This window comes from Theobroma cacao, chromosome 2 (genome assembly GCF_000208745.1).
Source record: "Theobroma cacao cultivar B97-61/B2 chromosome 2, Criollo_cocoa_genome_V2, whole genome shotgun sequence".
Taxonomy (NCBI): Eukaryota; Viridiplantae; Streptophyta; class Magnoliopsida; order Malvales; family Malvaceae; genus Theobroma; species Theobroma cacao.
Window position 1 is genome coordinate 7,534,527 of NC_030851.1, and position 27,197 is coordinate 7,561,723.

The 27,197-nt window shown below is 36.0% G+C and overlaps 7 protein-coding genes across 12 annotated transcripts; all 7 read right to left on the bottom strand.

Moving 5' to 3' along the window:
- LOC18608346 (vacuolar iron transporter homolog 2.1) lies at window positions 208-1,063 on the bottom strand. Its single transcript, XM_007042978.2, has one exon. It carries the CDS (start codon window positions 1,061-1,063, stop codon window positions 374-376), a length of 690 nt encoding a protein of 229 aa, XP_007043040.2. The 3' UTR covers window positions 208-373.
- LOC18608347 lies at window positions 2,309-6,172 on the bottom strand. Of its 5 annotated transcripts, none has more exons than XR_001926835.1 (5): window positions 4,646-6,172; window positions 4,304-4,496; window positions 3,707-3,871; window positions 2,928-3,600; window positions 2,309-2,853 (listed from the first exon to the last, which is right to left on the bottom strand). XR_001926835.1 is itself a non-coding variant. In XM_018116529.1 (2 exons), exon 1 carries the CDS (start codon window positions 5,982-5,984, stop codon window positions 4,656-4,658), a length of 1,329 nt encoding a protein of 442 aa, XP_017972018.1. In that variant the 5' UTR covers window positions 5,985-6,172; the 3' UTR covers window positions 4,054-4,496; window positions 4,646-4,655. The 5 variants fall into 5 exon arrangements, 1 of the variants encoding a protein (XP_017972018.1); XR_001926837.1 differs by having other exon boundaries at window positions 2,309-3,600; window positions 4,646-4,836; window positions 5,663-6,143; XR_001926836.1 differs by having other exon boundaries at window positions 2,309-3,600; window positions 3,707-3,868.
- On the bottom strand, window positions 6,483-9,122 carry LOC18608348 (pentatricopeptide repeat-containing protein At2g17210). Its single transcript, XM_007042981.2, has one exon. The coding sequence runs from the start codon at window positions 8,888-8,890 to the stop codon at window positions 6,662-6,664; it is 2,229 nt and encodes a 742-aa protein (XP_007043043.2). The 5' UTR covers window positions 8,891-9,122; the 3' UTR covers window positions 6,483-6,661.
- LOC18608349 (probable galacturonosyltransferase 3) lies at window positions 9,268-13,120 on the bottom strand. 2 transcript variants are annotated; one of them, XM_018116031.1, is made up of 10 exons: window positions 12,896-13,120; window positions 12,763-12,825; window positions 12,393-12,445; window positions 12,257-12,299; window positions 12,033-12,080; window positions 11,826-11,963; window positions 11,404-11,547; window positions 10,982-11,319; window positions 9,949-10,894; window positions 9,268-9,720 (listed from the first exon to the last, which is right to left on the bottom strand). In XM_018116031.1, exons 1-10 carry the CDS (start codon window positions 12,902-12,904, stop codon window positions 9,445-9,447), a joined length of 2,058 nt encoding a protein of 685 aa, XP_017971520.1. In that variant the 5' UTR covers window positions 12,905-13,120; the 3' UTR covers window positions 9,268-9,444. The 2 variants fall into 2 exon arrangements, with proteins under 2 accessions (XP_017971520.1, XP_017971521.1); XM_018116032.1 differs by lacking the exon at window positions 12,033-12,080 and having other exon boundaries at window positions 12,896-13,119.
- LOC18608350 (dehydrodolichyl diphosphate synthase 6) lies at window positions 14,949-16,122 on the bottom strand. Its single transcript, XM_007042988.2, has one exon. The coding sequence runs from the start codon at window positions 15,989-15,991 to the stop codon at window positions 15,110-15,112; it is 882 nt and encodes a 293-aa protein (XP_007043050.2). The 5' UTR covers window positions 15,992-16,122; the 3' UTR covers window positions 14,949-15,109.
- On the bottom strand, window positions 16,733-18,006 carry LOC18608351 (dehydrodolichyl diphosphate synthase 6). The gene has a single exon (XM_018115151.1). It carries the CDS (start codon window positions 17,978-17,980, stop codon window positions 17,072-17,074), a length of 909 nt encoding a protein of 302 aa, XP_017970640.1. The 5' UTR covers window positions 17,981-18,006; the 3' UTR covers window positions 16,733-17,071.
- Window positions 19,269-20,377, bottom strand: LOC18608352 (dehydrodolichyl diphosphate synthase 6). The gene has a single exon (XM_018115167.1). It carries the CDS (start codon window positions 20,375-20,377, stop codon window positions 19,469-19,471), a length of 909 nt encoding a protein of 302 aa, XP_017970656.1. The 3' UTR covers window positions 19,269-19,468.

Consider the following 27,197-nt stretch of genomic DNA (forward strand, 5'->3'; position numbering starts at 1 on the left):
ACACAAAAGAGCTTTAATGGTGACAAATTCATGACAAAGTAATTTCCACTTCCTTTTTTCAATCCTTCCACAAGAAAGGAAGAGAAAACCATGAATTAGCAAGAATATAAATAATTTATTATACTAGTTATTTGTTGTAGAATTGGGCTACGGATATTATATATCATTGCACAAATTTAATTATTGTAGCTAATATTTTACATTTAACTAAATCTTATTGTTTTTACATAATTTGTCCCAAACACACTTAATTCTTGACGAAGAAAAGGAAAAAGAGATTAAGCCACACCGAGCCCTTGCATGTATAACAATTTGCATTGGGCAGTAGAACATGCAAGGAGAAAGAAGAAAGAAGAGTTGAGGATGAAGCAACTCAAATTTGCATCCCACCAGAGCCAATCAACTTGGTGAGCCCAAAAGTAATAGCCATGGCCATCCATCCTCCAACAAGCACCCTGGCGCTAGACTTCACCACCGGAGTCCCCCCAAGCAAAGAACCCACCGCTCCAAACACCATCAAAGCTATGGTAGCAACCGCAACCACCACTGCCATCCTCACCTTATGGTCCCTTATGAAAGCTGCTGCCAATAGCGGAAGCACTGCACCAACTGAGAAGGCCAAGGCTGATGCTGCAGCAGCTAGTCCTGGATTGGGCAGCTGCTCCTTCTGATCACCCACTTCCTCATTACCGTGAACATTTTCACTCTCTCTCTTTTGCTTCTCTCTTTTCATTTGAGCTATCTCTACATCCCTTTGGGTATACACAGACACAAACTCTCCAATTGCCATGCTGCAGGCTCCAGCAACCAACCCTGCGAAACCAGCAACGATCATGGCTTTGACGTCTTCTTTAACAGAGCCAACACCCATCATTAGAGATGCAATGGAAACTAATCCATCGTTGGCTCCCAACACAGCGGCCCGAAGCCACTGTCCTCTCTGAGAGTAGTCAAACTCATTATCTGCAGGTTCTTGAACCTGATTTTTCTCAGTGTCGTTTACATGTATAGACATCTCAACCTTGTCAAGCGATGAAAGTTGACGAGTTTGGGGGGCAGCCATGATGGACAAAAACAAGGATAATAATAATAATAATAATAATATTCTCAAAGGAAGAAAATAGGATGAGAAAGGAAGACTTGTGGAGGACACACGCCCCTCATTGAGAGAATTTATAGAGCAAGATTTTGGCATGGTGAGTGACCAAGTAGGCTGATTCTGAATTATGATGGGCAGCGATGAAGGAATGTGGATGGCACACGCTCCTAACAATTGATTAATGTATGTATATTCCAATATGCTTTTAGTTCATTTCATTGCATAATATCCAATTGGATTCAGCAGTGAGAGCCTGAATCAATTAATGCAAACCAGTCTAGCTAGTACTGTCTTAATAAAAATGCTCATGTATCATATATATATATATATATGTATAGCAAGTTTCAATATCTTACAACTGTCAATTTCTAGTTCTGCATTACCAGTAGAGTCATCACTGTGAATTTCAGAGCAAGAGCTTGGAATCTAACGTGAACACTGTTTCTTTACTCTCTAAATTACATTTTATGTATACGGCAACCAACATCACTTTTCATTTCTTTTTTTGCCATTTATTACATAATTAGGTTTTCATTTCATTTTCTCCATCCCAATCCCATCACATACTTGGGGTTTCGAATTTGGTAGCATGGCATTTAGCAGCAAAAAAAATAAAAAATAAAAAAAATTGAATTCTCTAAGGAACCATTCAAGTGAAAAAAACAAAAAAAAAAAAACGAAGCTATGAGTTGGGTTTATGTTCTCTATTGGCTGGAAACTATTCCAAGATTAGTTGAAAGCAAGCGATTCTACAACTGGCAGTTTCTAATATTGATGTCACTGGTGGAATTATTGCTGCAAAATTATGTGGAAAGTAGTTGCTTATAGACACTAATTGTTTTTCTACAAGTTGTTACTTGGCTCGAGTTCAGATATCCAGTATCAAACCTCAGCTATTTGTGCACACACATTCCTGATCATCTTCAACATATTGGGTAAATGTTCCAAATAACTGTGATCACTAGCTCAGTCGTAAGTGTCTGCTTGTGGGTCTCAAAACTCAAATGACTACTTGGTTTTAAATTATTGCTTCTTTTTATTTTTTTCCAAAAGAAAGAAAAACAAGAAAAGAGCACCTAAAGTGACGTTCCAATTATTATAAACTTAGAAAAAGAGGCGTTGGCATGTAATTGAATGGAGTGCTCGAACGTATGGAAAGGGGCTGAATTTGTTTGTAAACATGGCTGGTCTAGTGGAATTGGAGGTGGATTTGCTGACTTGGAGACCATCCATTTGATTATTAGATATTACTTAATAATGAATAAAACAGTAGGTTTTAGGGAAGTGCGCCACCCACACGAAAGATGCCGATATCGGCCCCAATCGTGATGGTGTGCAGTCTACACGACATATCCTTCTTTTAGCTAAAATAATGAACCAAGGCTCAACTTCCTTCACCTTTACAACCAAATTTTACACGTTTCCACCCCACATTCTATCCCTTTTTCTACGTCTTCTGGGATGGTTTAAAGCCCACCATTGTTAATATACCTTCCCCCACTTTCAACTCTCTACTTTTTGAAAGTAAAAAAATCTCAAGTGGGGAAAGTAGGTTGATTCTTCTTTTTTTTATTTTTATTGGAAGACATCGTAGGCGACACCAAATCAACATGGGAGGTGGGGGTTGAGTGCAATGATTCACCCAAGGCTCCATCTCCCGTCACTTATAAGTTCTGCCTAGCACTCCTCTTATCCAGTAATATTTTAAATTTAATCCTCAAAATGTAGAATTTAATCCCTCTGCCAAAATATAACTGCACAAAAATGTAAACACATGTTATTGCAGCTGGATAATCGCAATATCGCATGCATATTTAGGCAACTAGACCTTCAATTTAGTGCAGCTGGATGCCCAATCTCGTGCATCTTGGAATGCGACATTTGTTGATACATGTTATGTGAAAAAAAAAAAATTCAATGAATCATACTCTCAAATAGAAGTATTGGCAAAACAAGGGGCTTTCCATTAATTCTAAGACAGCATACTCCGCTATTAAGTAAAAAGGAAAAATTATTGCTTTCTATTTGATTGTGTCCGAACCACATCCACTGAATGCTAACATGTTTATCTCAGGCAAGCATTTTACAAAAGTTAATGAAACAGATAAAATTTGGAAAATCGAAAATGTTGAAAACAAATTTCGCATTAGAACAAAATGTTGATTATTGTTACAGGCAATAGAACAAATCTTAAGACATAAACGTGATGCACTCAATATTAAAACATTCTTTAGTAAAATTTCCAAAAGGCTTCATTGATTAAAAGTGAAGAGTTGTCTAACATTAAAATTTAACCAAAAACTGTTAAATGAGTCAAGATGAACCAAAAAGGGAACTTGCCTAACCAAGATTCTCAAGAAATGATCTAGCTTAAGTCCTTCCATTTAGCAATTTTGCATGATGTCACCACTTTCAACACTGAACCTTATGCTTTGTGCTTGTTCACCAAGATCACATTCAATGCAACAAAATAGCCCCTTACTGAGCACTGGTGACCAATACTACATAAATGGCAAAATTTGAAAAGCCATTAGACCAAAAAAAAGGGGCGGGCTAACTTCACATTTAACCTCTTTACCATAGTGTTCACAAAGTAAGCATACGCACCATTTTGCAGCAATTCCATTAGTCTTCAGGGGGCAATAGTCCATTATAGTTTATAATCAAGTGCTTTGTTGCAATGAGTAAATCATCTACAAATGGCTATCACCATGTAAGGTATTGCTTCAATTTAGCTTGTCAATAATCCAAGGATCATCATCAGTGGAACTACTGTGCAAACAGAACAATGAACTTTCATAGATAACATCATAAATACAAGGGGATATTTTGCCAAATGAAAAGAAGAAATATTTTGCTCAATATTATGCTGAATGTATTGATGATTTAAAAATAGGTTATCTCCAACATCTATGACTGTATTCAAAAACATTTTCATCCAGACCTCATTTAAATATATCCCTGCAAAACATTCAGAAGATGGCACAAACACTGATATAGAGGGGTTAAATGTTAAGAGCTCATGATACACATTATTTCCTGATACAAAATCCACACTTAAAATGAGGGTCCCCACTTTTATTTTCCAATAATTTAGAAGAAATCAAATTTTTTTTTTTCTTGAAACTGCCACTTATTGGACATGTTTAGGGGCAATTACAACTCCAAAATCACAGGAAGGCAACACAAACGTTAGGCACTTACCCATCCAATATGTGGATATTCCCATGACCACGAGACTTTTTAAGTTGCAACCAGAAACCTCCAAAAGTTATAAGACTATCTTCAGCAGCACTTTTTCCTCAACTGGCTTGCAATTATATACACCAGCTACTCTGAAGAGCATCTTCAAAGCATCCCAGACAAATTATCCACAACCAATCCAAGGAAAAGAATGCTGCGATGAATAACAACAAAGGAAAATCAGAAAACAGGGCAGGCAACTGTATAAAAATTTCCATTACAACTGAGACTATTTGGAAAAAGAAAAAGAAAACGAAAAAAAATTAATAAAAAGTACAATAAGAAGGCTGAACTTTCCATTACCTTCTTCAGGCTACGAGTCACTTGCACCAGCTGCAGCTTGATGAGGAATATCACAATGTTGGAGTGTTGAAGTTGAGATCATTAGAGATTCTGGCAGTCGAGGACCTGTAGCCTGACTTTCAAGGTTATATTCCTCACACAGGAACTTAATTTTGCCATTTGGAGTTTCCTTCGAGTTTGATTTCTTCCTACTGTAGGTTAACAAATAATGAACAAGTTTCACATCAGACCGTGTATCCTTAAAGACAGTACAGTCATCTTGGTAATTACAAGGTTTAGACTCAGATTTCATGCTACTATGAAACCCACTTGAGTTCAACAACAAACTAGAACAACTCTCCTCTCTCTCCTTCATTCTTATTTCAACACCACAATCTTCCTTGCATTCGCTGTGCTTTCTACGCCGTTTATAAACTAACTTAGTTGGTTTCTTTCTGCGCCGTACATAAACCATCTCAGTTGGTTCATTTCCACACCAAGCATAAACTATCTGGGTTGGTTTCTGACTACGCCGAGCATAAACTATCTCAGTTGGTTTCAAGCCACTGAAAACCCTATTACCAGCAATCAAAAACTCCAAACCATTTTGATCACCCAATATTCTATTCTTTGAAATCCTAGGCGAACTATTCATTGCCCTATGCAACCGAAACGCCAATTCAGCATCATCACACTCTTCCAATGCATTACTCGCCAATTCCACAGCCCGCTTGGCCACAATGGCTTTCTTAACCGCCATTTCCCTAGCCTTAACTGCCGCCTCAACCTTCTTCCCCATCGCATAATTCGCATCTTTCACTACAGATTCCAACAACTTAGCCCCCCCACCGTCTCTATTATCCAAAATGCTAGAATTCTTGGCTTTCTTATTGCGCCTGAAATTACCCCTTTTACGAGCAATCTGTTTGGGGACCCAACAATCGATGCAAACCGTAAATTCCGAACCGCAAATAGAGAAGGACCACGGCGGAACAGATTTGCAATTTAAAAAACAAGTTTTGTGAAGGGAACGCTTACATTGGCCACAAGAAAAGTAATCTTCGGAGGCTTCTTTAAAACAATAAGAGCAGATTTCGGATGAGTCAACGCGATGATAACATCTAGAGCAGAGGAGAACAATGCGCCACTCGCTGTAAAGCGTTTGAATTCGGTTCTTGCCGTTGGCGGTGTCGGTTCGGGATCCGCAGGCTTGGCATTCTGTCAAGTTGGGGAGGTCCCGGGTCTTTTTGGGGGAAGAGAGATCCAACGGCGGCGGAGTTGTGGGCTTAGCGCAATCGGAGAGGTGGCGCTTGCGAGAAGAGGGAGGGGTGCCGGATGTCGTTCTGAGACCGGGTGCCATAATGATTCCGCTCAGATTGTGAGAGGAGGGGGAATTAGGGTTTTACAGTTACGGTTCGCATTGAAACGAAATTGTGAGGATGAGATTTTGAGGAAATTTTAGGGTTTTGACTTTTGGGAATTTCAAATTCCACGAGATAAGACTGTTTTTACTTTGCGTCACGCTCTTTCCACTCTAATATTAGTGAACCACCCTTGAGTTTGACAAATTTTTTTTATATATTACTATGTACATGGGTTCTAAATATTAAAAAGTTAAATAAAAATACAAATTGATTGAATAAATTAATCTTTTCATTTTTTAACAACTTCTTCTAAAAGAAAAAAAGTAAAGGAGAAAAATAAAAGATAAAGGAAAAATAAGAAAAATAAAAATAAATCATGTTTTTATTCAATTTTTTTTTTCACTTTTCACCTCTTGCTCAATTTTTAATCATATGTACATTACAACCTTTCAACTTGCAATTGAGTACGTCCATTATATCTTTTAGTCAGATAATAATCAAATTTATTTTCATTTTCTTCATAGGCATCACTACAAATGTGTATTATCATGAATCCTTGGTTCAGCAGCAGTAACAGGTGTACCTACTGATTGAATCGAACATCAATTGCTGTCAATCTTGACCTAGCTCATTCGATCACAAGATCATGCTCACAAGGAGACGAACATACACTTCAGCATTCAACAACTCGCGAGTGAATCCTTTCGTCAATATTCATGCAACTATGAAGCTGCGTAACCATGATGTCTACCTCTTGAGCGCGGGGGTTGGAGCAATCCCCTGCAAGAAATCTCCAAGCTCGGTCGCCAACATGAACCAAGCTGTAGCCAGCAGAGACCGTCAGCCCTCTCTCTTTCACCAACCGTCTCATTCTCGTTGCGCTTCCCCATAAACCTTCCGCAGCATACATGCTTGATCCAAGCAAATATCCTGCTGAGTTCATAGGCTCCAGCTCAAGAACATGAGAGAGAGCTCCTGCACCAAGCTCACTGTTTCCATGGCTTCTACAGGCACTCAAAATAGCTCCCCAAGCACTTGCACCAGCCTTATGACCATCAGGGATGTGGTTAATCAATTCCACCGCACTGTCAAGCTTTCCAGCACGACCCAACATGTCAATCACGCACGAATAATGTTCCAACCCGAGCACTGTCCCATATTCATGGACCATTGATTTTAAAAAAGAAAGGCCTTCTTCAATTAACCCTCCATGACTACATGCAGATAGTGCTGAGAGAGTAGTTACAGAGTTCGGCTTCAGACCCTGCAATTTCATTTCTGGGAGCAATGCCAATGCTTCTCTGGGAAGACCATTCATACCATACGCTGCTACCATGGCACTCCATGACAAGACATTTTTCTCTGGCATTCCATCGAAGACCTTTCTGGAGGTATCAATGGCACCACATTTTGCATACATATCAACAATTGCAGTTGCAACAGCTACATCGGCTGCAAAGCCACTTCTGATTGCAACTCCATGGGCCCATTTTGACCTTCTCAGTTCAGCAGAAAGAGAACACGCTCCAAGAAGATTTATGATGGTAATGCCAGTGGGCTTCTCCATTGTTTTGCTCATCTCGCAGAAAACCCCAACTGCCTCATCAGGCTTGCCACAGTGAGCTAATCCAGCTACCATGGTGCTCCATGACACCACATCCCTTTCCTTCAAGCCATCGAAAAGTTTCCATGCATGATCAACAAGATTGCACTTCGCATAAGCGTCGATTAAAGAATTTATGACTGATTCATTCGATTCATACTTCTGTCTGATTATTATACAGTGAACAGACTTGCACTGAGATGGGTACACAAAATGTTTGCATATTTGAAGAAAATTCACAAGAGTCACCTCATCTACCTCAACTCCTTCCTTCCCCATCAAATTAAACAGCAATAAAGCTTCTGAATACTTCTCATTGAGGACAAATCCAGATATGATAGAATTCCATGAAACAATGTTCTTTTGAGACATCTCCCTGTAAACTTGAAAGGCAGAATCAACATCCTTGCACTTTGAATACATATCAATTAAGGTATTCCCTATAAACAAATCATTATTGTCTCCTCTTCTGATCACCACTCCATGGACCAACTTTCCCATATGAATGTCCTCTAATCTTGCGCAGGCCTTTAGAACACTTGCTGTGGTTACACCATCTGGTTGGATCCCATCCTCAGACACCATTTCCTGGAACAACTTCAAGCCAATTTCTGCTTCCTCAATTTGCACATAACCCTCAATCATCACACTCCAAGAGATAACATCTTTATTACACATTTCATCAAACAAGATTCGCGCGCCCATTAAGTCTGTATCCATATACATGCTCAACAAGGAGTTCTGAATAGAGTCAATGGCACATAATCCACTCCTAATCGTGTACCCATGAATTTCTAATCCTTCATGGTAAGCTCCAATACTGCGGCATGCCTGAATTACAAGAACCAATGTGGAAGCATTCGGTGCAAACCCAGCTACCCTAGCCTTATTAAACCACCTTAAACCTTCTTTTAGAACACCCTGATCAAGGTGCCCATAAATAATAATATTCCAAGACACTGAATCCCTATTCTGCATGCAATCAAAAGCACCCAATGCTGATTCCAAGTCCCCACATTTCATGTAAAAGTCCACAATGGAATTCCCAATGGAAGCAAATGATTGATAACCTTGTTTGATCAAACATGCATGGACTGATTTCCCATCTGTGGGGGAGAGGTTCAGACATGCTTTGAGAATGGGAGGGAACACTGAAGGATCTGATGGATGAACTCCATATCTCTTCATCTCCTGATAGTGAGAAAACACCTCTAGCCATTTTCCAACACGGTATGATTCTTTGATTCTCAAACTCCAGCTTGGGAGCTTTGAACCCCAGAGGTTTGTCGGAAAGCGCATGGCGAATCAAAATACATAATAGTAATTGAAAAGTTCAACATCACCCAACTTGTTAAACTGCTTGTGAAACAACTGAACCCTGCAGACCTGGCTTTCCTCAAATTTTCTCGTTTCTCATATTATATTATGAAGTTGAGTTACAGTTCCTACCTTGTTGACGACGTGCGAGAGAAGGCATGAACTGGTAGTAAACAGAATGAAAGAAAAAGCCGGTAAGACAGGGTGGGCACTTTCAAGAAGCGAATTTTGAAGTAAACGCATAGGGCTGGCAACCCAGATATGATTTCTCACTCATTTTGAATTGTGTCCCAGCCAGTGGAGCTCGAGGCATTAGTGAAAATTGAACAAAAACAAAAATGCATATCTAGCTAATTAAATAAATGTTAAGGCGAAAATCTTATTACATAGAAAAAGAATAAAGAAGATGATGATATTCCTACCAAAGCAACAAAGAACCATAAAAATTTTCCCTTTTCTTCTCTTTGCCGTAACAAAAGAATTACATGTGTGAATAAGTGAAAGCAAGAAGGAAAAAAAAAAAATTTGGCCAACTATTATTCACTTATGTTGCAGAGTCGTAAATAATAGTTATCGACCTTTACATATTTAGACCAGTATGACTTGTACTTGGCGATGGCCAGATCCAACCATGGCTTATAGTTTCCATTGTAATGGATGACAGCTGCATTTTCTATCTCAGTTTGGTTGAGGGCTGGGTCATACCCAAGTCCTAAGACATGCCATTTTCGATCCAGTGGATAAGTCAAGTTATAGAATGTGATCAGTCCTGGCGGCAATGTGCCCAGCTTCCAAAGAGTTCTATCCTCATTCTGCAAAGCAGTTTCTTCATCAGTCGCAATATTCAGGAAACTACTGACAAAAAGATGTTTAGAAACTCAGAGTACATAACAATCAAAATGCCTTTTAAGTTATGCTAATATGACAGACATAGGAGAAAACAGTTTTCTGTGGAGAAAAAAAATATAATTTTGCATTAGAAGGAAAACAGAAACTTGTAAGAGAATTGAAACGTCAGAAAAGCTGTAGGGAAGCATTACCATATCTTGCCAACGATGATATATTCCTGTTATGTTTCGCTTTCTCCATTCCTTCAAATCAAAAATATTCATCCCAAATGCCCAACCACAAGCATTTGAGTCAAAATTCTCTGAGATTTTTGGATTGGAGAAGTTGAGATACTTGTCAAATCTATGAAAGCTCTCTTTGCAGGTCTCCACTGCACCATTCACCATTCCTTGCAGATCTACATCCCAAAGAGGTGTCAAATCTTTCTGAACTACAATATCATCATCCAAAAATAGGATCTTGTGGAGTTTTGGGTACACTTCAGGAAGGTAGAATCTAAGATGATTCAGCATCGATAAGTATTTCGGATTCCTGTATTTGAGATGGTCAGATCCAACAGAAAGAGAGGATGGGTGATTTGCCTTGAAATAATATTCTTTAACTCTGGAAGATTCAAGTTGACGAAGAACAGAACAGTAAGAGGAATTCAGCCACTTGAAATCATCGATGTTCTCAACCTGGATTGTTGCTTTTTCAGGTGCATTCAAGATAAACCACATTTTCATTGCAGCAAAATTCAGTTTATCAGTGACTATATGGAAAACATGTTTCTCAGGCTCATTTGCATGCAGCACTGTAGAATTGACAACCACAGATGTTGCCAGTACGTTATCAGAAAAGATGGCATAATGGTATAGAGAAGGGTCTTCAAGCTTTTCTTTATTAAGATCCTTTTTGTTTTGATATCCATCAATGAAGTAGTCTGCTGCTAGCTGCAGAGGTAGGCAATGCAATGGTTTTGGGACAGTTTTTGCAGCTAGCTGAATCAAGAAGGCACTCCTTTTCTTCAGTGAACCTACATTATCTTCTGCTGACTGAAGCATGGCTCGAAGCTTTCTTGCAACTGTGAGACAATCATAGAGTTGATCCTTTGCTATAGACAGAGCATGGCCCATTGCTTTTGCATGATCAAGTGCACTGGAAATAGAACAACATACTTTCGAATGAAAACCAAAAATACATCTACCTGATAACCAGAAAACAGTGGACATAAAGTAATTATACCTTGGATGAAGCTCAGCATCAGAATTTGCTTCTCCAATAACATGTAGACTTTCTCTGACACATTTCAAAAGAGAATTGTAAAGGGCATTTTGGTTCTTAGACTTAGCAATGTTTGCATATGCCTTCGCCATAATAATCTGGTCACGCATAAGCTTCAAGGTAGAATCAGAATTAGGATTTTCAAAATCTTTTCTCCATAGGCTGTATTTTCCCTTGCCAACAGTGTCCATATTTGTCAAGCTCTCAATTGCTGCTGTTGCTTGCATCTGCTTGTCAGCCTCTTTATCTTGACGGATGAGTTCTGCAGTACGGAAATCCCTCCTTTTTTGCCGCAATATCTGAAGAGTATAAATACTATGACAAATCTAGACCAACCATGCAGGATGCATAAAGTAAATACACAGTAGTGTCAGACATTTTACCTGACGCTTGAACTTCACAGGGCTCCATGATGCCCTCTGAAGACTTTGAATTTCACCTTCCTCCAACTGATGATCATCTATAAAATGTTCAACCATTCCTTCAAATGTTTTCCTAGGTTGATATGAATCTTTCAGTTTAAGCACCTAGGAGATAATTTTTCAATCAGGGATGTCAACAACTTGAACTAGGAAACAGTAGATAAATTAGGGCTGATGATATAATTTTCTTTTTCCTGGCCATGTAACCTGCATAACTGTTGAAACTGTTCAAGCTGATGATAGGACGGTGCTTAGATCATAACCTTATTTTAGCTATAGTAGCTGTTATGAATTTGAACACGATGAATAAGCATTGAAAACTTAATTTTGAGTATAGGACCATGAATTACGAAAACCAGTTTTGCAAAATAAAATGGAAGTACCTGTGGGCCCTTAAGGTTGTCAGGATCTCCATTACTAGGGTTTTCCAGAACCCATGAAGCAGAAAGGTCCTTCATTTTCACCCTACTAGTTCTAACAGTGCCAGAAGCATCGCTGTAAGTTGCAATTATGTCAATATCCTGTATGAAACAAATATATATGAGCATCATTAGAATCAGTAGTTAAGAGGAAAAAGCTCCACTCCTTACCTTCTCACTGTCATTGAGAATTAGAGCAGCAGAGGAAGCATCCTCTTCCTGCTCAGTCAATATTCGAGGTTATGCAATGTATTTAAGAAAACAATTTTTTCAATGTAAGAAATCATGAAAATGCAGGCAAAGGTATGGCAGACGATAATTAGTCATGGAAACCGCCAAATTTCAATAAATCAAAACTACAACATGATTCAATGGTATAAATATGATGAAGGAACCTTTCTGTCATACTGCGGCTGATATGCTTTAAGTCCCCTTCCACTGAAAGACATAACATTAAACAAACAATCAAAGATCAATTAAATTTAGGAAGAAAAAATCTCCAAAAATAAAACTTCTTAGAAATGATCTTACGTTGTTTTATTATCTGATATGTCTGCATCAGCATTAACAATACTGAAAAAAACCTGACAGAATATATACCAGGCATTACCGGTGTCAATTTACATTCTTAACAATAATTAACTAAAAAACGGCATAGAAAGAGAACAGAGCAAGGAATTAATTATCTAATAAATGCTCGCATTTTTCATTTTATTTTAATATTACGATTGATTCGGGTATTAACTTAATCAAATTACATAAAAGATCTAAAACATTTATAATCGATCCATTAAAACCCTAAAAAGGACAAAACAACTATTTTAAATCCAAATTAAGCAGATTGAGAGAAGTGAGGAGATTTGAGAGTGATAGAGAGAGGGAGAGATGCCAGAGTGCGTACAAATATGAAACAGGTGAGTAGAACGGAATCGAAGCGCCAGAAACTCCTCGAACCTGCTTCCATCTATAGGGAAGAGAGATTTGATTTTGGATTTTGCTTAAAGTCCAGTAGGAGTGTGACGAACGAGACTTACATATGTCATCAATCAAGATCGCTATATTTCGCCGTCCTTTGTCCCTTTTTTCTTTTCTTTTTATCTGTCTTTGTCGACGACTCGTCGTCTTCTTCAACTACGCGTTTCTCTAAAGTGCGCCCGGAAGCTCACGAAACCAGTGCGGCTCAACCAAATCAGTTCTCCGACCGCTTTGACACTTTCTAATTTTTCCTTTTTCTTTTGTTAATTTGACGATAATGAAAGTGATTTTTTTTTCTATTAAAATAAAGAGTAAAAGCCGAATTAATATCACATAAAAAAAATATAGTAATAGTACTAGCATAATCTTAGCAAAATGTTTTTAGTCAAAACATGTTAAATTGAGGATTTGAAATTAACATGTTGTGTTGGTGCTTCAAATTTTCATGGCTCCACTTGGAAAACAACAAGAGAGTAGGTTATAGCACCGTCAACCACAGATGACTTTAATGGATTAAAAAATGTTTTACCTAAATGAGGATATTATTATGATAAGAAATGATAAGGTTATAATTTTGCTGGGTAATCCAAGTGAGATACATAAAATATTTTATCTTTTAAATTAATATTTTTATGTATGTTATATTATCATTATTTTTATATTTTCTCTATAAATTTGAAACCACTTATGACACTATTTATTCAAAGAATAAAATAAAATAGTTATTTTATGAGAATAGAATAAGGAATGAATAAAATAAAATAATTATTATATTATTTGGTTTATAAAATTGAATAAGGTAAGAATTGTTATTATAACTTATTCTGATAGGAATAGTTTTGAAATAATTAAGAAATAAATGATAAAATGATAAAATTATTTTTTATTATAATTTAATAAATTAGGCAAAATTAATCATTATTATAATTTAATAATATATTTTTCCTTTTTTAATCTTTTAATTCTTATTTTCATTAAAANATTAATATGATTTTTATTTCAATTTCTTTTTATTTTTTCACTATTTGTATTTTTATTTTTTAATCTTTTCATTTCTATTTTCATTAAAAATTTAAACACTAATAACTTATTATTAAATTATTAATATATTTTTGTATTTTAATTTCTTTTTACTTTTTCTTTTTTTATTCTCATTTTTTATTTGTAGGTTGTAATTATTTTCAATAAATAGGGACATTTTTGTCCACTAAATTTTTGACTCTATTCCATAGTCATGGAATAGCCATTAACAAGGAGAGGTGGGGAATGGCCAAACCAAGATTTTGGAGAATAACCATTATTCCCAACTTCAAAAACCAACCAAACAAAAAAATAAAAATGAGAAAGGAATAAGGGGGGCAGTAGCTTAGCTAATCCCCCGCACCAACCGTCCCATTAATGCAATCATTAAAATAACACAATTATAAGAAAAATTAGCCTCTATGCACATTTTATGTAAGTAAAATCAAGTCATGTATTACAAAATATCTACTTTTAATCCATATAATTTAATTTATGTGGAGAAGAGAATATTAACTAATGCAAATTATGATTATTATATTATGGAATCTTTTTAATTCATCTTATTCTAAGTCGATGCTTTTAATCAACCTCACAAAAGAGAAACAATGTAAAATATTAAGATATAATATTTTTAAATTTTTTTAAATTATTTAAATAATTTTTATTTTTTTATTAAATTCAATCAAGTTTTTATATTTTTATTTCAAATCAAATAAATTTTTATAATTAATGATTGATTAAATGTTATTAATTAAAAGTCACTTATTATTTTTTATAACATGTAATAGTAACATGAAAAATAAAAAATGTCAAGCGATTTGATCATTGTACCACATCTGTCGTGTTATCATTTAATTACAAGTTATTTTTTAATTAACAACAACAAGTTGATTGTAATAGACCTTTAAGTATATAAGTCTATTTAATTCAAAATAAAATATAAAAATTTAATTCAATATAATAAAAAATAAAATTTTATTTAAATTTTACTAAATAAATCAAAAGATTTTTTTCAAGTATTATATCAAAGATTAACTATGACCGTTCATAAAAAATTCATTGTCCCCATGAAAACGAAAAAGAAAAAACAATTTATTTCGCTCATAAGCAAAATAATTGCAATTTTATTACTCTTCATATTTCTCTGGGATCAGATTATTGAGAAAACACAAAGAGAAAGGAAAAGCTTAGCCACCAAAAACGAAAACGGAAAGAACATCAGGAGTTTTATCGTACGGTAAGGATCGTATTCATATTTGCTTCTTTTTTTTCTTCTCCAAATAATAGTGGTTTCGCTGGAAGTTCAAAACCGCCCAAACCAGATGCCAACAACTAATCCCAGGCCAAAGCTGAGAGAAAGAAATCAAACAGCTATTAGCACTTTGCCACAGCAGGAAATTACTCAGCCGATTTTCACCTGAAGTACGAATTATAATGTCAGGATCAGGTGCAATTGCCATGTACATGTGCTTCTCAATATCTGCTAACTTTAAAACGTGGTTGCCCTGCCCCGGATTACACATGCTGATCCTCCCTTCTGAAATCGACTCCTGAAGTTGAATCTGAGCCAGCTTTTCTTGACAAGTTTCTTGAATAGCATGTAGGATTTCATTCCTGGAAGTGTAGGCAAAGCAGACTGTGAGCAAAGTATTAGAGTTGTTGGCGGTAGCCACCATCAGTCTCTTGGCTGCATCCTTAATGGGGTCGCTTAAGAGTTCCATGTTCCCTGAGAAATGAACCTTGACTCCATAGCGGCTAAATAAGCTATCTTTTTTACTTAATTCTAGTTCGATCTTCTCCAGCATCAGATCCATGATATATTGAACTTTGTCAGGCCCACGCTTGAAATTATCGATGCTGAAGGCGTAGGCTGTTATATATTTTATCCCCAGTTCACAGCAGTAAATAACCATGAGCATGAGGGCCAAATACCCAGCTTTGTGTCCTGCCCCCTCTTTAAGGTTTCGCTGCTCTCCATATCTTCTATTTCCATCCATTATGAAGGAAATGTGAGTAGGGAGTCTACCAACAGAAAGAACAGAGAATATGCATTTTCGTTGTAAGTAGCTCAGTTTCCAGAGGAACCGTCTTGCTGATATACTTATTCCACCTTTCTCCATATGCAGGGTCATCGCTCGATATAAGCAAAACTATTATGATCCCACTCGGTTGGAATTGACATGAAAGTAAGAAGAGATGACAAAAACAATGGTGTTAACTGTGTGTAGAGAGGAAGGAAGAAAAAACAGAGCAGCGGATGGAGAGAAAGATTCTTCATTAGTCAGCAAACTCAAAATATATACAAGGATCATATGGCAACACTTGTTTACAAAAGGGACAAGTGTTATTAACTTGAACATGCACAAAGACACCTCATGTCAGCTGGTGTACTACACCTAATAACCACGAAGCAAAATACAAAGTAAAACAAAAGATAATATAAATGCATGCTGAGTCAATGCATGCTTTATCTCTTACAGGAATAAAGCACTATCCTTTTGTTGTATTTGATAAAGAAAGCGATTCTGATGCAAAGTACTCGCTGTTAAGTTAGTCCATTTCCTTGGCGATACACCATTCCCTTGATATTTTCAAGGCCTCCTCACGCATTGATTTCTAAATAATTACATGCCTATGAAGGTCAACAAGTTGCCCAAATTTGCATCTTACTCAAGCAAGTTACTACAAACTACATACAATATAATATGGTTGAACTTGTTCTGTAAACCGAGTTGTGCTTTATGAATTTGCGAGTCTCAGAGTGACTTCATCTGGTAATTTGTACTTGAACTTTTATAGCACCTTCATGCTTAGCGATTTTTATTTAGAAAGTAAGACCAGTGACGCGTAGCTTTTGATTAGAAACAATTGGCTGATCTCAGGAGCAATCCTATAGAAACTTAAGCCTGATATTTGCGAGTATGACTGACAATTTGTCTAGGATACCCCTGCTTGTACATATGGAGAATTCAGATTCACAAATTCCCGTTGAAATAATCTTACCCCGGAGCAAAAGGAGCTTGTAATTGCAGCAAACAAAACATGTGCGTCATCTAGGAATGTAAAAGAAAAATGCCCTTTGCGTGGCTTGTATCCTATTGACAGTGCATTGTCTCTTGTTTATTGCAGTTGCATATAATATGTTATTGTGGGACAAGAGTATTAACTCTAATACAAGAACGAACTCGCTGACCAGAATAATAACGACAATACTATGATTTACTAGGTGGAGAGGACGAAAAGTATGAACCATTTGCAAGGTCTACAGCTGCCTTTTTTTTCTTCCCAAAATAGGGGTGGTTTCGTTGAAAATCCAAGACCACCCACGCCAGATGCCAGATGCCAAACTTGGGCCAAAGTGTGAACGAGGAAGACAACCGGCTGCAAGAAGTCTGCCACAGAAGGAAATTGCTTAGGCGGTACTCCCCCGCCGTGCGGATCAAAATGTCAGGATCTGGTGCAATGCCCATATACATGTGCTTTTCAATATCTTCTAACTTTATAAGGTCTTGATCACCCTGATGAATATCTCCATTCTTACCTTGTAAACCGTTGCTAGCATCAATGCCGCTGATTTCTTGAATATGATCACATTTCTCTCTGCATGATTCTCGAACAGCATGCAAGATCTCGTCGGTGCTATTGTAGGCAACGCAAATCGTGAAGACAAATTTAGAGTTATCAGCAGTAGATTCCATAAGTCTCTCGGCTGGAATTCTAATATCTGCCCCCAAGAGTTGTAGGTTTCCTGCAAAATGAACTCTCATTGGACAACGTTTCACCATCCTAGTCAAGAGCGGAATACTTTCCCTCACCAAATCCATAACTTTTTGAACTTCCTCTGGCTTTCTTTTGAAATTATCGATGCTGAAGGCATAAACAGTAAGATGTTTCACACCAAGCTCGTAGCAGCAAACGAGCATGTACAAGAGAGCCAAAGTCCCTGCCTCATAACCTGCCCCTTTATCTACCTTCTTGGTTTTAGCATATCTTCGGTTTCCATCCATAATGATTGCAATGTGAGAGGGGATTGGACCAACTCTAAGAACTCGAAAGACACATTTTCTAAAGATACTTCTCCATCCAGACAAGATTTTGCTTTCAATAACTCCTTTCTCCATATCAAATTGTTCTACTTAAAGTGACAGATGAGATACGAAGTTGCAGAGTAAAATATTTAAGGCACCATTTCATTGTCATGCTTTTATCGGTAACGCGCCAAGACAGCCGATCCAGTGGTCATGTTGGATGCGTGACAACTTATCACAAACACTGAAGTGGCATGCAATTTGTTTGTTCCAGGAATTGCTCTACTAACCTTGTCAATTTAAAGCTGAGGGAAAACCTCTCTTCATTTTTTTACTACTCCCACTTTTGTTTTTCTGAGAATTGCTAAAAGAGTCAATAATTTCTGTCCCAAGCATGGCATAATGGGTGCCACTGTAGACATAAACAAAATTCTTGGATCACATTGACAGCAATCTATCCTTATTTGGGCTTCAGTCGTTAGCCCACATAGCACTAACTCTTATTATTTTTACTACATATGTATTACGCGTAGATAATTAATTACGTGGATATCATAATTATAAAAACAAAAATATATATTTAATTGTGAATTATTTTAATTAATTCTTGATTAATTAAAATTTAAAGTACAAACATATAAAATATATGTGAGTAACAAAATTTATCTTCATGAAAAACACTAAAATTAAACAAATCTAATATCTAAAATAATTTATTTTATAACTACCAATATAGTGTAATAGATGTCTTAACTTGTGAATTCAGATGCACCATTCCTTTATATTTTTGAGGCCTCATACACTGATTTCTAAATTATTACATGCCCATAAAGGCTAAGAAGTTGCCCAAATTTGCATCTTACTCAAGCAAGTTACTAAATATATATATAAATATGGTTCAACTTGTACTGTAAACCAAGTCGTGCATTATAGCTTATAAAAATTAACTTCTATTATTATAAAGCTTTTGGCCGATGTACCTTCCCTGTTAAGTGATGAAAACGTGGATACAAATGTTTTGGGTAATTTCCACTTAAGCATGCAATCAGTATAAAACTACTACTGCTATGCTTATTTCTTAGAGTACAGATGAGAAACCGAGATATGAATTGGCAAGTCTCAGATCGAGTGACTTGACACGGTAATTTGTACTTGGAACTTTTATAGCACCTTCATGTACTAAGTGATTTTTATTTAGAAAAAGTAAGACCACCGATGCATATGTTTTGATTAGAGACAATTGGCTGATCTGAGGAGAAATTCTAGAGAAACTTAAGCCCGATATTTTTAAGTATGACCTGACAATTTGTCCAGGATAACCCTGCTTGTAAATTTGGAGAATTCATATTGGCAAATTCGCGTTGGAATAATCTCATCGCTTGTAATTGCGGCAAACAAAACATGTGCCTCATCTAGGAATGAAAAAGAAAACTGCCCTTTGCGTGAATTGTATCCTACTGACAGTGCATACATACTGCATAGTCTCTTGTTTATTGCAGTTGTACATAACATGTTATGGTGGGACAAGAGTATCAACTCTGACACAAGAAACAACTCGCAGACCGGAATAATAACGACATACTATGATTTACTAGGTGGAGATGACGAAGAGTATGAACCATTTACAAGGTCTACAGCTGCATTTCTTTTCCTCCCATAATAATGGTGGTTTCGCTGAAAATTCAAGACCACCCACACCAGTTGCCAGATGCCAATCTCCGGCCAAAGTGTGACCAAGGAGGACAACTGGCAGCCAGAAGTCTGCCATAGAAGGAAGTTGCTTAGGCGGTGCTCGTCCCCTGTGCGGATCAAAATGTCAGGATCTGGTGTAATGGCCATATACATGTGCTTTTCAATATCTACTAACTTTATAAGGTCTTGATCACCCAGATGACTATCTTCATTCTCACCCAGGAAACCGTTGTTAGCATCATTTGCCCTGATTTCTGGAATATGATCACATTTTTCTTTACAAGATTCTTGAACTACATGCATGATCTCGTCGGTGGAAGTGTAGACAACACAAAGTGTGAAGATAAATTTAGAGTTATCAGCAGTAGCGTCCATAAGTCTCTTGGCTGGAATTCTAATATCTGCACTCAAGAGTTCTAAGCTTCCTGCAAAATGAACTCTGATTGGACGATGCTTCACTATCCTAGTCAAGAGAGGAATACATTCCCTCAACAAATCCATAATTTTTTGAACTTCCTCTGGCTTTCTTCTGAAATTATCGATGCTGAAGGCATAAGCAGACAGATGTTTCACGCCAAGCTCGTAGCAATAAATAAGCAAGCACAAGAGAGCCAAAGCCCCTGCATCATGACCTGCCCCTTCTTCTAGCTTCTTCTTTTTGGCATATCTTCGGTTTCCATCCATAATGACAGCAATATGAGAGGGGATTGGACCAACTCTGAGAACTCGAAAGAAACATTTTCTAACGAACCTTATCCATCCAGACAAGATTTTTCTTGGAATAACTTCTTTCTCCATATCAAACTGTTCTACGTAAAGTGGCAGATGAGATGCAGAGTTCCAGACTGAGATATTTAAGGCGCCATGTCTTTGTCATGCTCGAATCAGTTACGCGCCAAGACAACCGATCCATTGGTCAATTTTTGCAGCATTTCTCGTTCATGTTGGAAGCGTGACACTGAAGTGGCAATGAAATTTTTTTTGTTCCAGGAATCGCTGTAACTACCTTAGCACTGGTCTTAATCCTAACCTAACGAGAGCTGCAGCTTAGCCCAATGTGATACGTAACGAAGGGGTCGCCACTTAGCCATTGATATATAATACATAATTATTGGTTAGGTTTCATTAGGATTCACTACATAAAAAACACCTTTTACTAATAGAACTGATTCTGTCAGTAAAATGCGATCGATATTTACCAACAGAATGAAGATTGTGAGATATACTAATGGATTATTGACGGAATACTGACAAAATATTCCAACGGAATAAATTCTATTAGTATTCCTTTGGTAATATAATGGTACGTATAAATAGTAAGATGGCGGGAAATTTAGTGATGGAACAATTCTGTCGGTAACATGTTATCGACAGAAGTTGCCAACCACCTAGCTGAAGGGCTATGTGATTGGTTAGGCATTTGTAACATTATCGATGGATATGTCGGCAGAATTTTCAGTATTAATTTTTAGAATACCGACGAAGGTGTTTGCCGACGTATCCGTTGGTAGTGCATATTTAAAATCCCCAAGCAGGATTTTTCTCCAATTTACCTTATTCTAATTACCTACAAAACCATTCGTCGGTAATCTTAATAAAATCCACGCTTGGGATTCTTCTTCTCATTTCTCCCTCTACTATTTTCTCTCTTTTTTCTCCTCTCCATTTTGCTCTCTCTCTTCACTCTCCAATTTCTCTTCTTTCCTTTTTGCTCTCCCTTCAAATCCGAGTGCCTCTTCCTATCTGCCAACAACCAACCCATGCCAACTGTAGATGAACCCGAAGCCTATGAACCCGAAGCCTTATCCCATCATTCTTTTCCAATCAGCCGACCATCGTTGAGCTGCCGGTGCCACTGCCCTTGCCTTAGCCAAGAAAATCTTCTCCTTTTTGTATACTTACAATTAGACCCGTCAATATGGGCCTGGCCCATAGGGCTGGCTCTTTTTTTTTTATTAAATATGGGGTAAGTTGGGTTTGAATATTTTAGGCTCATATTATAACCGGGCTTAAATGTGCTAGCCCGTTTGATTAGGGAGTTGACTCGGGTTAGGACAGGCCAGTCCGACGAGCCAAAAAAATTAATTATAGGTAATTACTAATTAACCAACTAAGCCTAGTAAGACCCAAGTCCCAAGAGGCCCAATTACCCAAGAGTAAGACACAAGACCAAGAGGCCCAACCGCCCAAGTCCCTAATTGGCTAACTCCCTAACCGGCTGCTAACCCAGTTACCCTAAATCTGCAAATCCCCAAATCCCCCATCGCCCGACTGCCCGAGACATTTGTTCTGCACCACTGCCCGACTTCTGGACAAAAATTCCCTAAATCGGCAATCAGCAATCGCCTAAGGCCTAACCACTAGATCCCCAAATCCCCCGCCTAAGTCCTTTCTCATTTTGCTTCCCGTTCCCGACTATAAAGCTTCTCGACTTCTGCTATCTCTATAAGTCCTCACTCCTCACTTCCCGACATGATTACGGTTATATTTGTTATGGGATAATAGTTATTTTCAGCATTGGAATTTTTCCTTTTTGAGCATGCATTGCAATAATGTTGCTAATGCTGAGAGTTTGGAAGAACAGTCTTTAGTTTGGGAAACGACACTATATTAATTGGTTCTTTAAGTAACCAAATCTAGTTTAAGGGATTGTGAGAATGGTTTGTCATTGTGTTGTCAGATAATTAAATACTAACTTTGAACTGCTTTGTTTGCTAATTCTTTGTGTATGTAACAGTATGTTTGCTTTTAGTTTGTGCATTTTTAAGGGTAGACGTTCATTTTTATGCTTGTTCACCACAAAACAACCCTAACCCCTTATGCATTCACTAACAGAAAAAAAAAAACAGTTGGGCAGGTTGAGGTAGATTTGAGATTACTGGTGGATATAAAACTAGTTATTTAATACTTGTAGTAAGCAGTAAATTTCACTATGAATTGTGAATTTGTGAAATGTTAGAAAATGAATTCACCCTTGCCTACAATCCAACTCTTGAATTGGATCAATCAGTTTTTATAAATTTTTAATATTTTTTATTCATGTTTATGTTATTTGAAGGTAACGATGATGAATCAATCAGTTGAAAACTGTATAAATGTGGATGATGACGTGAACATTTTGAATGAGGATGAAATTCCCTCTCAATCTCATATATCTGAATCTAAACAATTGAATAAAAGGGCCAAAAAAGAAACTTTAAATGTTTGGAATTATTTCACTAAAATAGGCAAAAAGCAAGATGGAGTAGAAAGGGCAATTTGTAACGGTTGTAAGGGGAAGTATAAGGTTGGCCTTAAACTTGGTGGCTCTAATTATGGTACTTCACATTTGCGTCGTCACATTGACACTTGTATATTCATTTCCTATTTTAATCCACATAAAATGCTAATGGTTTATGAAGGGAAAGTAAAGGCTAGAAAGTTTAATCTTAGGATTTCGCGTGACATGCTTGCTGAAGCCATAATTGAGCATGACTTGCTTTATACTTTTGTTGAATTTGATAAGATTAGAGCTTGGGCTAAGTATGTAAATCCATATGTGGTGATGCCTTCTAGAAACACTGTTGTATCTGATGTCCAGAGAATTCATTTAAAAGAGAAAGAGAAACTTAAACAAGCTATGGCTAAGGTACCTAATAGAATTTGTTTGACTTCTGATATATGGACAGCATCTACTTCTGAGGGCTATATTTGTTTGACTGCTTACTTTGTCAATGAAAATTGGAAGTTATGTAGCAAGTTACTCAATTTTTGTCGTATGCCTCCTCCACATACTGGAGTTGAATTAGCTGCTACTGTATTTGATTGTTTGAAAGAATGGGGAATAGATAGAAAAGTTTTCTCTCTTACTTTAGATAATGCTTATGCTAATGATAACATGCAAGGTATCTTGAAAGACCATCTTCATTTGCAAAGTAGCTTGATTTGTGATGGTGAATTTTTTCATGTACGTTGTTGTGCTCATATATTAAATTTGATTGTTCAAGAGGGCTTGAAAGCAATCAATGAAGCATTGTTTAAAATTAGGGAGAGTGTGAAATATGTAAAGGCATCGGATGAGGGGATGAAAAAATTTCAAGAATATGTTCAACATGTTAGTATTGATGCAAGTGTTGGGTTGCATTTAGATGTGTCAACTAGATGGAATTCAACCTATATGATGCTTGAAAGTGCAATCAAATATCAAAAGGCTTTTACTAGCCTTCAATTTGTTGATAGAACTTATAAATATAATTCATCTGATGAGGAACAGGGGAGAGCAATGATAATTTGTGAATTCTTGGAGCCTTTTTATAAGACCACAAATTTGATATCCGGTTCATCTTATCCAACTTCCAATTTGTATTTCATGCAAGTTTGAAAAATTGAATCGATTTTAAATGAAAATTTGCATAATGAAGATAAGGTTATCAAGAATATGTCTCAAAGGATGAAAATGAAATTTGATAAGTATTGGAAAGATTATAGTGTAGTGCTTGCATTTGGAGCTATTCTTGACCCAAGGATGAAGCTTAATTTCTTAAGATTTTGCTATTCTAAGATTGATGTTTCTACCTGTCATGAAAAGTTAAAAAATGTGAAGACAAAGTTGTACGAGCTCTTTGAACAATATGCAAGCAACACTTGTGCATCAAGTACATCTTCTCGCTCAACGAGTAATTTGCCTAAGCAAGCTAGAGGGGGAACTAAACCGAAGAGATCAAAGATCTTTAGTGTAAGTTTTGTGTCTTTCTTTTATCTTATTACATGAGAATTTATGTTACTTTATTTATATTATGATAATTATTTTTTTTTTGTCTATGTTTTTAAAAATTGTAGGAGTTCAAAATGTTTCAAAATGAAACAATTTCTATTGCTGGAAAGTACGAGTTGGATGTTTATTTAGATGAGGCAAAGCTTGATTATGAAGTGTTCGAAGATTTGGATGTGCTTAATTATTGGAAAGATAATGCTACGCGCTTTCCTGATCTTTCTATTATGGCACGAGATGTATTGAGCATTCCGATTACTACGGTAGCCTCAGAGTCTACTTTTAGTATTGGTGATCATGTTCTCACCAAATTTAGAAGTTTCCTCCACCATGAAAATGTTCAAATGCTTGTTTGCACGAAAAATTGGTTGCATGGCTTTTCTTTAGCTGCCGATAGTATTGTTTATTTTATATATTTCAATGTCTTTAATATTTACTTATTAAATTAATAATTTTAGTTAAAATTGAAACTCACTATATCTTTTTTTTTTATGATAATGAACATTAGATGATAATGATTCAAAGTTGGAGACATCATTGTTGTCCAAACAAGATTCAAATGTTTTGATTGAGGATGAAGATTGAGAAGAACATAAATTAGTTTTGAACTTTATAAATATTTGATTATGTAGTTATGTAGTTATGTTAATGGAATTGTAGTTTATGTAATTGTGTTAAACATTGAAATTTTATTTATATTTGATGTAGTGTATTTACTTATTTATGTTTGGTGTAAATTATTAGTTTTTAACATGTTTTTATTATTTAATTTATGTATTAAATCATTGCATAATTTTATTAATAAAAAGTAAAAAAATTTTGAAAAATATGGACTGGCCTAGCCCGACCCATGGGCTAGCAATGGGTAGGCTGGGTTAGGGATTTGGCAACCCATTTAAAATATGAGTTGGCCAGGCTCGACCTATTTTTTTAGCCCACAAGGGCCTGGGCCGGGCCAGCCCATATTGACAGGTCTACTTACAATCCCTCATTAATTTATGGTTTTGATTGATTGAATACGTGAGGATTTTGTTGTTTGAATATTTAAGGTTTTGATTGTTGTGGATTTAAGGTCTAATTTTGCCAATTTCTACCATATTATTATGTTATTCAATTGGATTATTTGGTTTGTAATGAAATGAAAAAAATGTGTTTATTTGTTATTTGAGGTTTGTAATTGTTTTGGGGCTTGATAATTTGTTTTTATTGGCATTTTGCTATTGATTTGTTAGAGTCTAGGTGTTTATTATATAGTTGCTTGCAAAGAAAATTCAATTGAAAAAATGCCGTTTTAGGCTTTAGTTGTTTCCTAATAATTAGGGTGTAATTAAATCTAGTGATTAATTAAGCAAGATGGAAATAATTTTTACTAATCAAGGTGTCAATAACGTAGTTACATGATTAAGTTAATTAAGTAATGTAATGTAAGTAATGTAATGTATTAATTATAAGTATTAGTCAATAGTCAAATAATTAAATTAGTTAATTGAAGATAATTAAAAATTATTTAAATTTGTTAAGGTTTTTAGGGAAATAATTAAATAATTTAACTAACAAAATGAATAAAATTGTTTAGTAATTAACAAATTAAAAATTAGAAATATTATTGAATTTTAAAAATATTTAAATTAATAATTTGTTGATGGATTGTAATGTTTTATAACTATTTAAGAAATTAATTATATTAGTAATATTATATAAAATTTACTTTAGGGTAATTATTTTTGTAATTAAGCTAATAATTACGAATAGTATTTAATTGGATTTTGTGTTCGATTAATGTTTGTGTTAACAGTTGATAACGAATGGCATCATATGTCTGTTATAATATTTTTTTTCTCAAAATGAAACGAGATTGAAGTTAGATGTATTCTTGAGTAGATTCGAGTGGATTTCTTTCCACAGAATTTGTCAATGATGTTAATGAATTTATTTCATTTGCATTTAGTCAACCAAGGACTTTTCACAAATTTTATTCTACATGCAACACTTCTATGGACCATTAATGACTTTCTTGTATATGGTATGTTATTCGAGTAGAGCACTCATGAATGTTTATCATGTTCGTATTGCATGGAACATGCAAAGAGTTTTTTCCTAGAGTACGAGATGAAGCATTGATTTTTTTATTGTCATTGACAATTCTTGCCGATAGATCATACTGTTCATCGCCAAAGAGATAAATTTAAGAAATGTGTTGAACGAGATCTTCCAATTCATCGATTATCTAGTGTTGAGACCTTGGAACAGTTGGAGTCAATTCCAAATTTCATGTGTAGGACAAAGGTTGGAGATCAAAAGCTCCCAAGTTTTGATCAAAGCCATAATTGGTTAAGAAAAGCATTTTTTTGGGAGTTACCATATTAGGAGACGAATCTCATTCTTCACAATTTGGATGTGATGTATATTGAGCATAATGTATTTGACAATATATTCAACACAATAATGGATGTTCCGGGTAAAACGAAAAACAATATCAAAGCTCATTGTCATTTGGAGGTATGTTGCAATCACCCGAATTGCTCTTAATTGCAAATAATGGTAAACTTTTTAAACCGAAAGCATCATACACTTTGACTAAGGAGCAATAGAAAGTTGTGTGTGCTTGGGTGAAACAGTTGCGATTACCTTATGGTTTCACTTCTAACATAGCACAATGTGTGAAAGAGCAGGAATGCAAAATTTATGGAATGAAAAGTCCTGATTGACACGTTATCCTATAGTGTTTGCTCCCAATTGCCTCTACTGATATGGTTCCTTACGCTATTTGGAGTGCAATTGTTGAGATCTCATATTTCTTTCGTGATTTATGTGCAATCGAATTGCATGTTGAGCATCTCAATGGATGGGAAAGAAAAATCATAGAAA

Coding starts and splice junctions, on each gene's coding strand:
- LOC18608346 (XM_007042978.2), bottom strand. CDS start 1,063: ATGGCTGCCCCCCAAACTCGTCAACTTTCATCGCTTGACAAGGTTGAG.
- LOC18608350 (XM_007042988.2), bottom strand. CDS start 15,991: ATGACCCTGCATATGGAGAAAGGTGGAATAAGTATATCAGCAAGACGG.
- LOC18608348 (XM_007042981.2), bottom strand. CDS start 8,890: ATGCGCTTTCCGACAAACCTCTGGGGTTCAAAGCTCCCAAGCTGGAGT.
- LOC18608349 (XM_018116031.1), bottom strand. Junction 11,964..12,032: donor TTCTCAATGACAGTGAGAAG/GTAAGGAGTGGA, acceptor TGTTTCATACAG/GATATTGACATAATTGCAAC. Junction 10,895..10,981: donor GATGCTGAGCTTCATCCAAG/GTATAATTACTT, acceptor TTCTATTTCCAG/TGCACTTGATCATGCAAAAG.
- LOC18608347 (XM_018116529.1), bottom strand. CDS start 5,984: ATGGCACCCGGTCTCAGAACGACATCCGGCACCCCTCCCTCTTCTCGC.
- LOC18608352 (XM_018115167.1), bottom strand. CDS start 20,377: ATGGAGAAAGAAGTTATTCCAAGAAAAATCTTGTCTGGATGGATAAGG.
- LOC18608351 (XM_018115151.1), bottom strand. CDS start 17,980: ATGGAGAAAGGAGTTATTGAAAGCAAAATCTTGTCTGGATGGAGAAGT.